General features: G+C 53.3%; 7 protein-coding genes across 7 annotated transcripts; 3 read left to right on the top strand and 4 right to left on the bottom strand.

Moving 5' to 3' along the window:
• Positions 1-882: 882 nt before the first annotated feature.
• PG986_014825 (histone deacetylase complex subunit (Hos4)) lies at positions 883-1,332 on the bottom strand (the record flags this gene model as incomplete). The annotated part of the gene is made up of 1 exon (XM_066851047.1): positions 883-1,332. The coding sequence occupies one exon, from the start codon at positions 1,330-1,332 to the stop codon at positions 883-885; it is 450 nt and encodes a 149-aa protein (XP_066693285.1).
• Positions 1,333-1,395: 63 nt separating this feature from the next.
• On the bottom strand, positions 1,396-3,020 carry PG986_014824 (uncharacterized protein; the record flags this gene model as incomplete). Its single annotated transcript, XM_066851046.1, has 3 exons — positions 1,396-1,783; positions 1,840-2,854; positions 2,957-3,020. 3 exons carry the CDS (start codon positions 3,018-3,020, stop codon positions 1,396-1,398), a joined length of 1,467 nt encoding a protein of 488 aa, XP_066693284.1.
• Positions 3,021-3,241: 221 nt separating this feature from the next.
• On the top strand, positions 3,242-5,377 carry PG986_014823 (uncharacterized protein; the record flags this gene model as incomplete). Its single annotated transcript, XM_066851045.1, has 5 exons — positions 3,242-3,346; positions 3,407-3,619; positions 3,686-4,012; positions 4,666-5,025; positions 5,126-5,377. The coding sequence occupies 5 exons, from the start codon at positions 3,242-3,244 to the stop codon at positions 5,375-5,377; spliced, it is 1,257 nt and encodes a 418-aa protein (XP_066693283.1).
• A 737-nt stretch (positions 5,378-6,114) lies between these two features.
• On the top strand, positions 6,115-7,371 carry PG986_014822 (uncharacterized protein; the record flags this gene model as incomplete). Its single annotated transcript, XM_066851044.1, has 1 exon — positions 6,115-7,371. The coding sequence occupies one exon, from the start codon at positions 6,115-6,117 to the stop codon at positions 7,369-7,371; it is 1,257 nt and encodes a 418-aa protein (XP_066693282.1).
• A 444-nt stretch (positions 7,372-7,815) lies between these two features.
• Positions 7,816-8,927, bottom strand: PG986_014821 (uncharacterized protein; the record flags this gene model as incomplete). Its single annotated transcript, XM_066851043.1, has 2 exons — positions 7,816-8,597; positions 8,699-8,927. 2 exons carry the CDS (start codon positions 8,925-8,927, stop codon positions 7,816-7,818), a joined length of 1,011 nt encoding a protein of 336 aa, XP_066693281.1.
• Positions 8,928-10,369: 1,442 nt separating this feature from the next.
• On the bottom strand, positions 10,370-11,341 carry PG986_014820 (uncharacterized protein; the record flags this gene model as incomplete). The annotated part of the gene is made up of 1 exon (XM_066851042.1): positions 10,370-11,341. The coding sequence occupies one exon, from the start codon at positions 11,339-11,341 to the stop codon at positions 10,370-10,372; it is 972 nt and encodes a 323-aa protein (XP_066693280.1).
• A 1,449-nt stretch (positions 11,342-12,790) lies between these two features.
• PG986_014819 (cytosolic phospholipase) lies at positions 12,791-14,879 on the top strand (the record flags this gene model as incomplete). Its single annotated transcript, XM_066851041.1, has 3 exons — positions 12,791-13,455; positions 14,007-14,622; positions 14,688-14,879. 3 exons carry the CDS (start codon positions 12,791-12,793, stop codon positions 14,877-14,879), a joined length of 1,473 nt encoding a protein of 490 aa, XP_066693279.1.
• Between the last annotated feature and the right edge of the window lie 476 nt (positions 14,880-15,355).

Raw genomic sequence — 15,355 nt, 5'->3', positions numbered from 1 at the left:
GCCAGTGGACCTGGAACCAGGGTCTCGGCAACTCGATTAGGTTTACTGTCTTGGATACTCACACTCGCCTTCGTTCGCCCCCCACACGAGCTCCATCAAGGCAGGCATGTGCCACATACTGAACCCGGACGAAAGGTTTGTTTCGAACAAGTCCATAACGACCCAGGGAAGCTTTTTGAACGCTCACTCAAGCTTCCATGCCCTGAGATATTGAGCATTTGCCAAGAGCTAATCAAGCAGCGCGAGTTCTGTCATATTACTCAAATAAGGAAAGGGGAAACATGTGCCAGTTTCGCAATACATGGTGTTTTGGTTTTCGAACTCTATGCTGTGAAATACCATGCCATAAACGACAAGGAGGTTTAAATGGACGGGCTACCCACAGTATCTGTTATACGACAAATATAGCCCCTGGGAGATTTGAGCCGCATGTACAAATCTTGCACGCATATACCAGTTAGGCGACTTGACTTTCTCCTCAAGTAGTCTGAGCTTTATCTAATCCTGGCGGCACCCTGGGTTATGCTGCAAGGCATGGATTCTACTAAGGGCTTCACGGAGTGGTTGGTGAAACCGAAACAAAGCGGACTATTCTCGCCCTACGTCTAACGGTACGCAAACACTAAATGACTTACATTCAGCTCGGATCATGAATTCAGTACCGACTACGCAAGGCTACTAGCTCACTATGGAACGCCAGCTGTGCAAAAGTATGTAATAACAGTACTGCCTTCCCATCAGGCATATGATAGCACCCGCCAATATATAAACCTCTTCATAACTCCTCGAGTCTGTCATGAGCCATCACGCTAGGGTCCAGACGGTGACGTCTCACGCCTCCTGAACGGGGCTGTCATCTTTGTAGGACCATTGAGAGTACCTTCACCCCTTATCCGGCATGTGCCCTTCTTCGGGCAGAGTGGCCTTGTTCTGGACCGAAACATCACGAGCCTTCACATAATCACCGTAGGCTTCCTTGAGAATGCGCTCCTCCACTTCCCACAGGGGTCCTTTGCGGCGCCTGGCGATCTCGTAGTACGTCTCTCCTTTGAAGCGACGGGTAGGGTTAAAAAGGGTCTGGCTTAGTAGGCACTGGACAACTTCTATACTCTCCCCTCCAATGCTAGCGAGCATCGGCGTGCTGTATTCGGTAGGGAGATGTTTGACAGGGGCTGGATCAGGGTTTGCACCACCCAAGGATAAAAGCAGCTCCATGACGTAGTTATGTCCACCACGTGCTGCCGCTACCAAGGCTTCGGCGTCACTGCAAGTCTCTTCAACATGCAACATCCGAGTCACCGCGGGCTGCGGCTTGGCGTAGTTTCTCACCATTAAGTACCTGCAAACAGATCTTGGCCATCTCATAATCACCTTTGTCGCGAGCCTGCGCAAGTGTCATTGCCCATGGTGATCAACCTGCGTCTCCATTTTGACACCAAGCACTTCCTCAGCTCCGTGCTCTATTGGGTGTCTGTAATCTGAACTGTCGGCCGACGAAGACGAAGGTGTCGCATCTGTCACTTCCTTGGATTCAACACTCGTTGGTAGAACTGTGAGGGCAATCTCTTCCAGATGCCTCGCCAGATGGGTAGTCACTTGCGCCAGACTCCCTGGTAATTTCTCCATGCAAATAGAGCAATCTATGCCTCCTATATAGATTGTTGCTTCATGTTCCAATGAAAGGTGATTCGCCCACTGTGATCGAGTTAGAAATGAAGTCTGGTTATATGTGCATGTGTTTTCGAGGCACAGGTACGGCCGAAGACCTCGAAAAAGGTGGGTTCTTAGTCGTCATTAGCTGGTAACGTCAAGTACTAAGAGCATATTTGTGAAACTTACTTCCATTTGGATTTAGTTTTGGCGGTCACCATACTTCCGCACCCAACACAATCAAAGGGAATACCATCCTTGGCCCCTTCCGGGAGCGGCGGTACGCGGATGGTTCCTCCCTGGCCCCCTTCGTACGAAACAACTGTCTCGGCGTAGTCAGGACCCGAAGGGACCGAGCTACCTAGACCCGAGTCGTGAAATGTCGTTGAAGCTGGTTTAGTGGCCGCGGTATCGGTATGCGTAGCAGCCTTTTGTTGCGGCAATTTAGTGTTCTCTGTCTTCAACTCCTGACAATGGAGAACGCGCAGCCAACTTGCCTTTCCAAGGCGCTCGGCAAGTGCGGCCTCACATCGAGGGTAACGCTGAGGGATCCTTTCAATGAAGCTCTGTTCCGGATTCCAAGAGATGCCGTCCTCTAATTTGGCAGCTGATTCATTTGCAACAGGGCCAACTGCTGGTTCTCGAAATCTTGATCCAAGGTCAAGAAGGCATTGCGTATCGGTTCTTAGGTCTGCTGCAATTTCGCCCAAGTCGCTATCTCCACCATCAGAGGAAGCATCGCTGTCTAGTTCGCTCTCAAGGCGTATGCTATCGTCTTGATGTATCAGGTCTTTGAGTTGGGCTGTTATGTGAGCGAACTCGGTGGCTCTTGAATTTAATAGTGATTGCTGATCTTCTGTAACGTATAGAAAAAGCCCTATACGATTTAGCACGTCTCCAGATTCAAAATCCCCCTGATCTGTGCGCTCACTTTTCATGAGAGTCTTCGAAATGCCGAGAAGCAGGCGGAGCGTTGTGTTTCGAATCCTCTTGGAATTTGACAGCGAAGCGTCCAGCGCGGCTTCTACAGCATCGAAACCATCGGCCCAAAGAACAAGATAATTCTGGCTGCGTTGCAAGCTCACTAAGATCGAATAATCGACTGAGGATGCTTGGGCAAGCGCCGCAAGGAGATCGCTGTAGAATAAAGAGCAGGATTCGTAGAAGTTCGCAACTAGCGATGGCCGTGCTTCCACGGTATCAGCTGATCAAGCGACTTTTTGCCATTCGAGGATCAAGCCGATATCTGCCATAGCGATTGCTTTGAGGCCAGTTAGTTAGCCCTTTCCGCACATTGTTGAACCACTAAGTACAAGGTCGAATCGAGATGATGGGGCGAAGTCAAGGAAAATGGGTTTTCCCTGGGCCATGCATCTGCGAGGCCTCTCAATGGCTGGTTTGATGATTCTTCCTGCATCCCACTTTGCCAAATTGCTGCGACTCTACCCCGCCCACCTGCAGCCTGAAGAAGGATGAATGTTGGGCGAAAATATACCTGCTTAATTTTATATTCCCTTTTCAACAGATACACGCGCTCAGCAGAGCTTTTACCATATCGCCATAGCCTTGCCATCATATGTCCCATTGAAGCATGGCAGAACTTGCTCTGGCTGTCATACCCCTGTGCCTTGGGGCTATTAAGGGCATCAACACAGTTCGCAAAAAGCTGAAATTATTGCGTCACCACGATAGCGAGGTGAGGCGGCTACGAAAGCAATACGCTGCCCAAACCGATATATTCTTGGATGAGTGACAGCTTCTTCTCCAGGAGGTTTTGGGCCCAAAGCAGGCTGAAGCCCTCATTGAGAACACCGACGACCCAGGATGGAACAGTCCGGACCTGGACAACGGCATTAGGGCCTACCTCGGAAGGAAGTTGGACCGCTTCAGAGAGACGGTGGACGGCATTGAGGGACTCGTTCGCTCGCTCTCCGAATCTCTCAACGCCAATACAGCCGAGATGACAGAGGTGAAGTAGCACTGAACCTGACAGCCATCCAAGGCAATTATTCATTTTCTAATGCATGCTTATTAGCCAAAGAAGAAGGCTCCACGGGTACGGGAAGCCCTCGACATCGTCATCAATAGGTCGAAGTACGAAACTTTCATAGACAATTTCAAAGAGGCCAATCAAGAAATGAAGAGGCTCCGCGAGGCAGCTCTCAAATTCCAACAGCACGAGACTAAGTCGCTCAGCAAAGGATCAAAACCATTGCCTCGGTCTTATCAACAGGTCGCACATCATTCCAAATCGTTCTATGAAGCCCTGCGAGCCTCCTGGGCATGTTCTCAATCACAGCATATGGGGCACGATGTCCTTCTTTTGATCGACAACCGGCAAGACGGAAGCTTGAGGATAGTGGTACGATATCGAACTCAATCGAGATATCAAGTGCAAAGGCAAGTCGTTCGCTGTCAGTCTATGTTTCACGATTGACCAATTCACCAGCGGCCTGATGGACTTGATGGTTCATTCCCAGAGCCTCAACTTGTTACATATTTCTGTGCCAATGACTGTTGCACCACCTCCGGGGCGAGAAACCACCAACGAGAGGCCAAGAAAAGCCAGACGGGTGAAGTTTGCGGATGATTGCACCTCCTCGAGTACAGCCACTGGGACCATTACAACGAAATCATCAAAAGATATCGGTGCATCCGTGATAAAAGATCTTTGCCTGACAGGAGATTTGTGCAGTCAGTGCCGCCAACTATGTGCTCAAAGCCACGGCGGATACCTTGACAAATCTGATCACCTCCGCCACTACATCACCTCCGTCTGCAGCACCTCATGCGACCACGCCGCTTGCCTCAACAGCAAAGACTTAGAAGAGCCCAAGCCGTTAGATAGCATCCTTCGCCACCCGGTCGAGTGCAGAATCTCCGTTCCCGATCAGATTCGTCTTGCTTTAAAGCTAGTTAAGGGCGTCCTGCAATTCCAGTCAACCCCGTGGCTCCAGCCCCTATGGCGGTTGCAGGATATTTCTTACTTCGAGCCCACCGATGATCTGACGGCAGCCTTGGGGACTTTGCACATCAGGTCTGAGCTGCGGCAGCGACAGCGGCACCACGACGCCGCTCATAGCCGATGTAGGCGACGAGGAAGATCCACTTCTGCAGGAGGCCCAGCGTGCCCATGGCGTTCGCAACCTGACAATGCACAGCCTTGGCGTGGCCTTGCTCCAGATTGATCAATGCGACCCCTTGCAGCAGCTTGACGACATCGCACAAATCCGGCGCGTGGCTGACCTTTTGGAGCGACGACCGCGGCTGGGGCAGCGATACCATAAGATCACCCAGCAGTGCCTTGACTGCGACTTCGGCTTTGGCAAGAATCTTGCCGAGCCGGGGTTGCAGAACGCCATCTATAATGATGTGGTGTGCGGGCTGGAAGGACTAATATACACGCTGGAAGGAAAGCAGTCTCCTGGGACAGACAGCCGTGGGGTACAAAAGCGGCCTATAACATCAGTTATAGAAGACTCGGGGAGTTGATGCGTTTGAGCGACCATATCAGTCGGGGCAAACCCCCTCAAAGAGAACATCCCAGGCGGCGGGCAGTGACGTGGCTTTTCCTATATTCGGCATTCTCTTTTCTCTTCTTAGACAGGAGCTCTCTGAGAGAGCGGTACTCCTTGGGCGCCTCGTGCCTTACAAGGCAGAAGTCGAAGTTGATGTTCGCGGCTGCGACGATCACTCCATTCGTGGCCTGAGTAGGCGAGGCCGGTAGCTTTGCGATCGACATGCAAGGAATTTTCTTCGAGTTGTCGCTCCTTATGGTTCGGAGCAGTGCTTAGAATGTCAGCTGCGGCTGAAAAGTAATGTAACGCCCCAATACGCCATGAAAACGCCCCGTGGCGGTGACGGTTGTCCCCGAAAGGCTTTTCTATGGCATGATGAGAAGCTGAACCGACAAGCCAAGACAATAAAGCACTGCAGGCTGATCTAGCCGGCGTGGCGCCAGGGTAATTTTATACACTTTCGTGCATATTTATAAATGTGCAACTGCAGCTGACTCGACATCCCTGAAAACCCAGCCACCACGCAGTCTTTACTTCTATCGATATATAAAAGCGTCCTGGCCCCTCACGAATTGTGGTTGTTGTGGGGATGAATTTTCCTCATTAGAACTTCCTGACAGTTCCGTTATGTCTTTGTCTGCACCAAGCAATACGACTGACGCAGCTGCTGGCCCAGCTGTAAGTACGGCTGCACCACCCCCGGCTTGGATTCCAAACGCTCCAACATCCCCAGCGCCCTCGGGCGCCCTGGGAACAGGACCCCTGATCGGCGCCATCGTTGGGAGCATTGCTGGGTTCATCGCGGTGGTGGTACTGGTGTTGATTCTTAGGCGTTGCTGCCGAAAATCAAGACACGGCCACGAGCGAAAAGAAAGCTAGATCCACCCTCCAAAAGAGCGACCACACTATCACCGAGTGGAAGGGAGAATATTGAAACACAATAGTCATGCTTACTCCTTTCACTGTCCACGCCGACATCCAGTGTGTCTATCCCATCAGCGGCAACTACGGCATAGCGCCCCGATTCCTCTACTACGTCCTGATCTTTTTCGTGGCCTTGCTCCAGCGCCACCCCAAGCTCACCGCTGGCGCGGCTGCCTACTGCATCAGCTATGCGGGCGCGACAGCCATCCACGCCGTCCTCCTCGCCACCATATCCGCATCCTCCACGCCTTCCCTGGCTGACAGCTACGTCTCGGTCAATGACACCACCGCCCCCGTCCTGGTGGCCAGTCGCGTCCTGGACCAAGACGTGGACGCCATCTTCGCTGTGGTCGGGGTCGGCTGCCTCTCGTCCCTGATCTTTGCCGTCTCAACGGCGTCGTTCCGGAGAATGGCACCGGCAAGATCGATCATCGTCCTGTGGGGTCTGTTGATGTTCGTGGGCATAGTCGCTTGCATGGTCAACTTCTACGGCGTCAATGAATCGGAAACCGGGCCCTTCTTGCAATCCCGCTTTTGCCCACCGGGGGCCGACGATGCGCTCCCGTTGTCGGGGGTACCGTCGCCGGATCTGGGGCGGGATTGGAACAAGACGATATGGACCATTTTCGACCGCAGTGACCAAACCATGGACCAGAACTGCTTTTACCCGTGCCTGGCTTCTTCGCAGATGATGCGGGACCAATCCGATATCCAGATCATCCCTTTCACCAGACTCCAGATCGCAGGAGGACCGGGACATACCGTCTACATGCTGATGACCGTCATTACCTGGGGCGCCCTGCCCCTGACCGTACTGACAGGATTCGTGTTGGTGACAGGCCAGTGGGCCGGCTGGTTTCCGCCCGCGGACAGCCCTCCGTTCGCGGGATATGCATCGCTCTGGGACAACCTGCGACCATCCTCGGGGGAAGAAAGCGTCTCGCATCGGGCGGATATAAAATCAGTCGCCCTGACCGTACTACAGGTCTACGCCCTCATCATCACACCCATCCTAATGGTCGTTCTGACCGTCTTCATGGAGTGGTCGCTAACCGTCTACCCGCCCTCGGAAACGGTCTGGCACGTCGGCCAGTGGTCACCGTTGGTTGGTGTGGGATTTGTGTTTATCGCTATACTGGTCTCGGGAGACTGGATGCCGCTTAAACTTGCAGCTCTATATCGCATGAGGATGGCACATTTGGGACGATATCCCATCACGCGAGCTATGTGGCAGATATATGTCCGCCGTCCAGCAAGAGGAAATTACGGGCCAGCCTAAAATTCAATAGGACAAACAATAATGAGTGGATATTTGGAGGGATTCTTTTCATATTGCCTCCTTTGCGTAATACGAGCAACTTCCTTCTGTCTGATTATGCCAGGCATTTGACCAGAGCCTAGATAGGCGTGTTACCCGTTTTACAAACGGCGGTTCTGGAACTAATAACTAGGGACTACTCTAACAGGGATCCTGCTGGCGTGTCCACAGGGCAGCTGTTGGTCTAAAACGTAATCAGAGAAGAGCTGCATATTTGTAGCAGTAGACGAATAACTCGTTCGATATTGTATATCCAAAGATGACTGCTTCGCCGGACCAAAAATCTAACCCAGCCCCTCTTCAGTCCGTCTCATGGAACTAAACAGGCAAATGCAAAAAGAACAGTACGAAATCGATGACCTCCTTGAACCGCTGAATCATGATCGTCGTCACACCCGCGCATATTCAGTACGCCTGTCGCGAGGCACTGTACTCCTTAGCCCCATAACTCCCCCGTCCGCCGTGCTCCGCCTCCTCCACCTCCAAGCTGCCCTTGTGGATGACCCGCTCGACGTCCGCCGGCCGCGGGAACAGGTCGCGGTTCTCGGCCACGAGACGGGCCGGGTCCAGGACGATAAAGACCCAGACGGCGAGGACCATGAGGAGCCCGTCGAGCGCGACAAGGTACCGCTCGTGCAGCATGAGGTGGCCCGTCCAGCCCTCGGCCAGCTCGACGACGCGGAACAGGTTGCGGGCGACGATGCAGAGGAGCGAGATGAAGAGGGTCGTCAGGACGGAGTAGTATTGCTTGGGGACGCGGCCGCCGTCGACGCCGCCGATGCTGCGGACGGCGGACGCCGATCTCGAGATGCGGCGCAGGAAGTCGACGGCGAGGCCGGCGAACACGGCCATGGTCGCGAGCTGGAAGACGATGCCGGCGATCATGGTGTTGGTCCCGGGCGTGGGGTTCTTCCGGGTCCGTTGGGCGCTGGCGGCCATGGCGGCGCCTATGGCCTGAATGATAAGGGCGACCCAGTCGCAGGTGAGGAAGATGATTGTGTACATCCTGGACGACAACATGCTGGAATCCGGGCCGAAGATCTGGATGAGCTGGCCCAGCAAAATGTATAGTGCCGCCGTGACGAAGACAGGGCCGATGATCAGCGTGACGACCTGCATCAGGTAGGCGTGCTGGTTATACGGGCATTGGGAGCCCCAGGTGCGGCCAACCCAGCCAATCAGTTCAACTAAGGAGAAGCAGTGTCAGTAATTTTGTCCTGCCATAACTCTATTCGTCCATCTATCTGATCCACTTGGGGATTGGTGGCAGTGGGGAGGAGACACTCACCAAACGCTCCATAAGCCAGGGCGACAGACACCCATCGCTTCTTCCTCATGCTGAGGGCAAGGTGGTATATGAGCGCGAAGGCAAAGAGCACGATGAAGGATGCGCCCGCGGCCAGGCTCGGTCGGTAGCCATAGTTGTAGGGCACACCGGGAAGCTTCTTGGCCCAGCAGTTGTTTGGGCTTCTGATTTGCTCGGAGAGCGAGGCTAGGAAGTATGCTTTGCTGCCCATGGTGAAGCGAGGGAACTCGTCAGAACGCTATAGAAAGATGAAGAAGAGAAAAACAGTAAAATAAAAAAGAAACCCAGGAGTTGAAGTGAGTATACACAACGACTTTGTAAGGACTGTCTCCGTGGTATTCGATCTGTTATCGCAAATGTCTATGTGAGAAGTCGCCAATGCCAGAGGCAGCTTTCCATCAGGAACCAACCGGTCTATTTGAACTCGTCGCGTTTCCATGTTGCCACAGAGCCCAAGGTCCGTTGTGCGCGGCTCGGCGTAGTTGTTGACGAACGACACTATACTACTTTGGGAAGAATGGCACTTTACTATTTTGGCACCCGGGCTGAGCTGTCAAGATGGAGACCCTGTTTCTGCGCCGCAGGAAACTTTAAGTGAGTAAACGATTGGTTGTCTGGCTGCGAAGCAAAACATGAAACGAAGGACCCAAGGCCGTAGCTCATAGCATTGACCCCTGAATGGATCCTTTTGGCTATATTCAGCCTGTCCGGGGCCGGGGGGGTTTGTATCAGACCCACAAATTGCCTATCGGCGAGTCAGGGCTCGTTATGCGTTGCTATAGATGCATCTTGTAGATCGAGTGGCGACGGCAGGTCACAACTAGACGATTCCTGGCCGTCTCATGTTCTGCGCATCCAACTCCTTCTGTTGTAAACATCAACGTCATAGTTTCTAGAAAGCAATGCCCGATCTCCTCCACGGCCGTGTGTCGGTAACCGGCCCAGCTCTGGTGCACACAGGGCGCTGATGTTGTCAGCGTGGCATTTCCACCAAGAGTAGTCTAATTCAACATCTGGCCGTGGCACACCAAACAGTAGCCCTCTCACGCACGACCCAGGACTGATAGACCACAAGCCGTGTTATCCGGCTCCTCAGCCTTACTCGCCGTCGGGAAACACATAAAGTGGGTTTCATGTCTGCGCCGCTCCTCGTCGTCGTCGTCAACACCGGGTTCCGTGCCGCAAAAGATCCGTTGAAGAAAATGGTGTCAACTGGGGGTGGTGGGGCTCTCTCCAGAAATAGAATCCTGGATCCACCAGCGGTGTGACCGCCAGCCAGACTACCTGCCACATGCCAGTCTTCTCCGTAAAAATCTCGCGGCTTCTGAGCCTGCTCGTGATTACTTCTTGCTATCACGCCGAGTCAGAGAGGCTACGCGAGATGGCCAGGGATAAGAAGAAAAGCCCCGAAGTGGCTGCCTCCCATATTGACAGTCACCAGCTGTCCTATACCAAACAAACTCTTCATATTTATATTCCCGGGAAGCTGCGCTTTACTCTGAAGCCCCTCCCTTTTTACCTCGCCTGCTGAGCTGACGGACCTTTCCCGTGGCCAATTACACACTACGTCCATCGATAGAGTACTTACTAGCTCGCATATCATTCTATCTTGTATCTGTATCCCATAAGTAATCGACATGCCCGTTCAGTCAATCAGAGGTGGTCGATCTCCTTCACCCAAACTTCTTCCACCCAACCGCTCGTCTGTGAACCACTGCTTGAGCCGGGTGGTGCAGCATCGTCCGGCTTACCCCTAGGTACAGGGCGCGATTGGAGCATGACGCCCCAGTCCTTATCCCAATACGCGTCATTCGCCTTGTCTTGATCCTTCTTCCGAATGCTATACCTGGCAACTCCCGAATCGCACCGAAGTTCCACCCAGAACTGTTGCGTGACGCCCCAGGGGGGTCCATCAGGCGACACAAAACACCAGATATTGTCGGTGACGAAGCGCCGGATCCGGTCGATGGCGTCTTCCTTCGACGCATCCTTCCATAGCTTCCCGTCCTCGTCACTTCCGCAGGAGCCCGAAACGCTTAGGGTGCGTAAGCTCAGTCCTCCTTCTTCGTGCTTCTTGATCCGGCCCAGCACGTCAAGCCAATCCTTTCGCGCCTCTTCGCCGACCTCCCGGTCGACCGCGTCAAACAGGGAACAAGTGAGGTTTCGCAGGAGAGGCAAGTGGCCCGCGTCCATGGTATGCTCGAAGAATTCGCTGGCAGCATAGCGCTGTGGCATGGTCGACTTCATGCCCTCTGTTACGATTTTGTAGAACCCCGAGGTCTCTGGGCGCACATCGATGCGGTTCCTCTCCAGAAACACCTTCCGAGCGGCCGTGGTGAAGGCTCTACTGACGAGGAAGAGCGCCGTGGGCGGCTTCCAGGCAGTGCCCACGGCCGCGCCAAAGGGCAGGCTGTAGCGCTCGACGGGGTTCCACATGACCTCGGCGGGCGCGACTAGGTCTGTGTTCTCCAGCACATTCAACAGAATCTCGGGCGGGAGACTGAGCAGGCGAGACGTGCCTGAAGAACTTGCTGTGGTCGGCATTATCTCTGCTTTGTTGCTACTAGCAGATGATGGTGCGGTTGTGCTCTCAGTGGGCGATACGGAGGGTGCGTCTTGCGCCATTGTATCTGTTCTATCCAGTGTGCACAAGGCTGTGTCGTGGGATATCTTGGTCAGAAAGGAGAGGGGTCTGGTCTGGAGAGGAAGAAGATGCAACTCGATGTTGATGTGTTGTTGTTTCCAAGCTTATGTGCCTGCTTCTTAGGCCTGGCTTGCGGGGCAGGCCAAAAGTGGGACAGGCGCAGCAGGTGGTGCCTGATTCCGATTCCCCCTTTTTCTGCCTGTCTGCCTGTCTGCCTGTTGATCATCTTTTGCGTAACTTGGAATAAGCAATCAGACGTGATTGGTCATGTGCTGTGTGACATGATCGACACGTAATTGCATCATTCGACAATGGGGGCCATAGGCAGATTTTGATGCAATATATTATGTGAGACGACCAAAGATCCGCAACGTGGTTACTCAGCCCTTGCACCGACCGAACCACACGAGTCTGACCAGTAGGAATACTGACATGAAAGCGAGCCTTCACACGTAGCACGATTGTTTGAGTGCTTAATCGAGCCATGTAGACAGGTGATATGCGAACGTCAACCCCATCCGTGCACATGCCCCTGTTAAGGGGGAAAGCCCCTTGAGGACTTCTTGAGTTGAGCATTCATCGAATCGCTAAATATGCAGATTAGATACATACATACATACATGCTATGCGAGCGTTGATAGCGAGTATTTAAGTCGTATTTGGTGTCACCACGTAGATCCCGAGGTGCTTAGCCCGGGGCCTCATGCAAGGCACTTCTGATTTGGGGTCGGGCTGACTGGTGACACTGCCAATATGGGCAGATTGGCCCTTGGGAGTATGATCCATACTACATCTGGTGTGTCAGGCGTATCACCACCTGCTCCTTTCACTCAGCCTCCTCCATTGCGTTTACCTCACCCCATCTTTGTAAGACTTTTCGAGATCGGTTTAGCAGTGCTTCGTTTTCGCTTCTCTGTTGACTTTGATTCTATGCTAAGTCGATCTGCAGTTAGGAGTAGTTCTCTGCTCGACCTGAGCCGCTTCCTATAATTCTCTATTACGCGTTTAGTTAGGGGCAACCAATGAGAGGCCTAGGTGATACTGCACATACTTGATATGACGTGAGCTGACTTCCAGTGTAATTCAGGATGGTATATGATTTACATTGATTACGGCACCCGCGTCTTACTCAGAATATCCAATATACTTGCGTCACACTCAGGATAAACTGGCTCTGGCGTGAATTTAGAACGTCGAGTACGACCAACACGGCGGCTGTAAGAACGACAGCGCAGGCTGTCAATACTAGGCTCTAGGAAGAGAGCTGTCTTTATAAAGTTATTGCTCTTCAGACGACGAAGTTGACTCGCAGTTCATCACGAACACCATTACAGCATCAATAGCAAGACATATAGAGAACCTTACCCCTTACTCTCTTGTAGTATACCGCCCCCTTCGCAGCTATCCTTCCAAATAAAACCTAAACCACCATGCGCTTCTCCAACATCATCGCCCTAGCCGCCGGCCTCCTGGGCCTAGCCCAGGCGGCCCCGGCGCTCGAGCCCCGGATCCCGAAGAACATGAAGCCGACGACGGCCGAGTGGCAGATGGACAAGGCGCCCAACTCGAGTCCCAACGCGCCCGTGTGGGTGGCGCACAAGCACACGGGCGCCCAGGACGGCATCGAGGCGCTCTACGTCGAGGCCAACAAGGCCTTCAACTGGGTCCGGAAGCAGGCCAACGCGCTGACGGGCGCCAACAACCTGCTCGTGGCGGCCTACTACGACGAGTCGACCGGGTCCGTCTACGCGTCGACGATCCCGCGGGGGCACTGGCAGGAGCTCATGCTCGGCGACCCGCGGCACGGCCTCATCTGGCGCGCGCACTACCAGCACCTCAAGAAGGCGCGCGCCGACGCCGAGGACGGGGCCTACTTCTGGATGGAGGTGTCCGAGAACGTGCAGCCGGTCAAGGGCAAGCCGATCCTCGACCAGAAATACAGCAACGGCCAGAAGACGGGGTCCAAGGTCGCCGTCTGGGGCGTCTACGGGTCCAGCAGGGACAAGATCAAGACGGAGGCGGGCACACCCCTCGCCTCTTGTGATGGCTGCAAGAAGTTGGCGACGGAGCTCGGGGTCTATTATGAGAATCCTCAGTAAACCAGCAGTGTGCATGGCTTCACATCAGGGCGATAGCGCCCCCGGTATACCTTTGGTCGTGGGGGGGATCTGCTTGTTGGAGGTCCTCTGTCAACTTATCATTCTCATTCATAGCCTGGTCACAATTCTTAGCTTTATCTTCGGGGGTTATTTTTACTGTATGTAGGTAGCGGTCTTTGGTTTATAGTTCGTCATTCTTTGCTTCATACGTTGGATCTATTCTGGCATAGGATCAATACAACATTCACACATGTGTCATATTGACCACAAGCTGGCACCTATTACTTGTCTAAATGATGTGTGGAAGTGTATCAAGCGAGCGCGGTTTCAGGGGTTGCTCGGGATATACTAAAGATAGGACTATCCACTTTGACTCGGCCAATCAGAACTCTCCGGCTCAACATATGCTGTCTCTATTGGGGAACACCTCCTGCTGGCTACAAGAAGTGGATCTTTGCGAATATCAAAACAACTCACGGATAAAAGAAGAATGAGTTGCTCAGCAAACATCCATGAATTCACAGGTGTCTTACTTTTCTTTTTGCAGAGTCGAGTCGTCCGATGCTGCCGTAGTGGCCTTGAAACCCATTCGCCGGTCACCTACGTACCTCTACTTGAAAGCCTACTGCCTCTGTGCCCTGGTGACCCTCTTCAAGGCGGCCCCCGTCTCGTCCCAGCTCCCTCGCCTGCAAGAACGGCTTCAGCGGCTGCACGCGCGCAAGCTCAAGACCATCACGTCGAAGAACTGGCGGACAGTGCACTTGCCGCCTCGAGACTTGTCACTTTTCGCATCAACTGCTCCTGTCACAGGCGTCACAAGTGCGGATAGCAGTATTCGCAGTATTGGGCACAGATGGAGGAGACGGGCCTTCGACTTCGCTCAGGACCGAGAGCTATTGCGGCGCGACGAGAAGGATGTCAAGGTCTATCCTGAAACCAGCCGAGATGCGACGGTCCGGCCAGTGCACCAGTGCGCCGGCGGGGCCGCTGACGGGGTACATCTCGGCCTTGCTGGCGGCTCTACCGCGGGGAACAACCAGGACGCGGCTACTTCTGCTCTTCAACAACTATATCTTGCGGCCTTTGACGCGCAGGGGCAAAGAGCTGTACATCATTTACTGCCCCTTTTACCTAACGGCATAAATCCGGGATTCGATCCCTCCGTAAGTTGTACTTACTTAGTTTCTCGTCCACTCCTGACAGGACCACTGACTGACAACATATGAAGACCGCATCGTTCTCCACCTCCTACAACCCGGTATGGAAACCAGAGCAAGTGAAGCTGCTTTTCACCACCGCCGAAGCCAATCTCTCGGAATATGCTATTCACGCCATCAAGCACGTCACGAGACAGGTCTACGAAGAGAGCAAGAAGCGCCGCAGCGGTGGTTTGTCCAACCCGGGAAGCAGACGCGGCTAAATAAGCGAAAACATCCTCCCGCTCTTGCATCTCCATCAATACCAATGGAAAGCAACCCAACATTCCAAGTAAAGGGGGCGCAATCACATAACTTCACATCTCTAGCTGTTACAAGCACCAATCAAAGTATGCGTTGCATTAACAGCACAATACTAGAAGCCTGCACATCTACGTACGTATGCATGTATAGTACCCCTGGAATGTCCTGTATTCAAAAGTCGCATCATAAAGCCTCTTCCCGTGATCGATACATCCGTGCGGACCGAGCAAGCAAGGGCGATCCAGCCAACACGTATTGGGCCTCGTGCACACAGTATTGGTGCATTTTAGGCGCGATCGGATTTACGGCGCTCAAGGTAATATAACAAAAATAAAGGTTCTAGGCCTTTCTGCGTAGTACGAAGTGGCAATGCAGTACTGACCTCTATTTGCCATGAGGTCAGCAAGGACCTGATAAGGCTACTTGCAGAGCTCTA

The sequence above is a fragment of the Apiospora aurea genome, assembly GCF_038362705.1.
Source record: "Apiospora aurea strain CBS 24483 chromosome Unknown utg000010l_segment0_segment0, whole genome shotgun sequence".
NCBI classification, from domain to species: Eukaryota; Fungi; Ascomycota; class Sordariomycetes; order Amphisphaeriales; family Apiosporaceae; genus Apiospora; species Apiospora aurea.
Note: the sequence above shows the minus strand (reverse complement) of the source record. Positions and strands in the feature narration are given on the sequence as shown.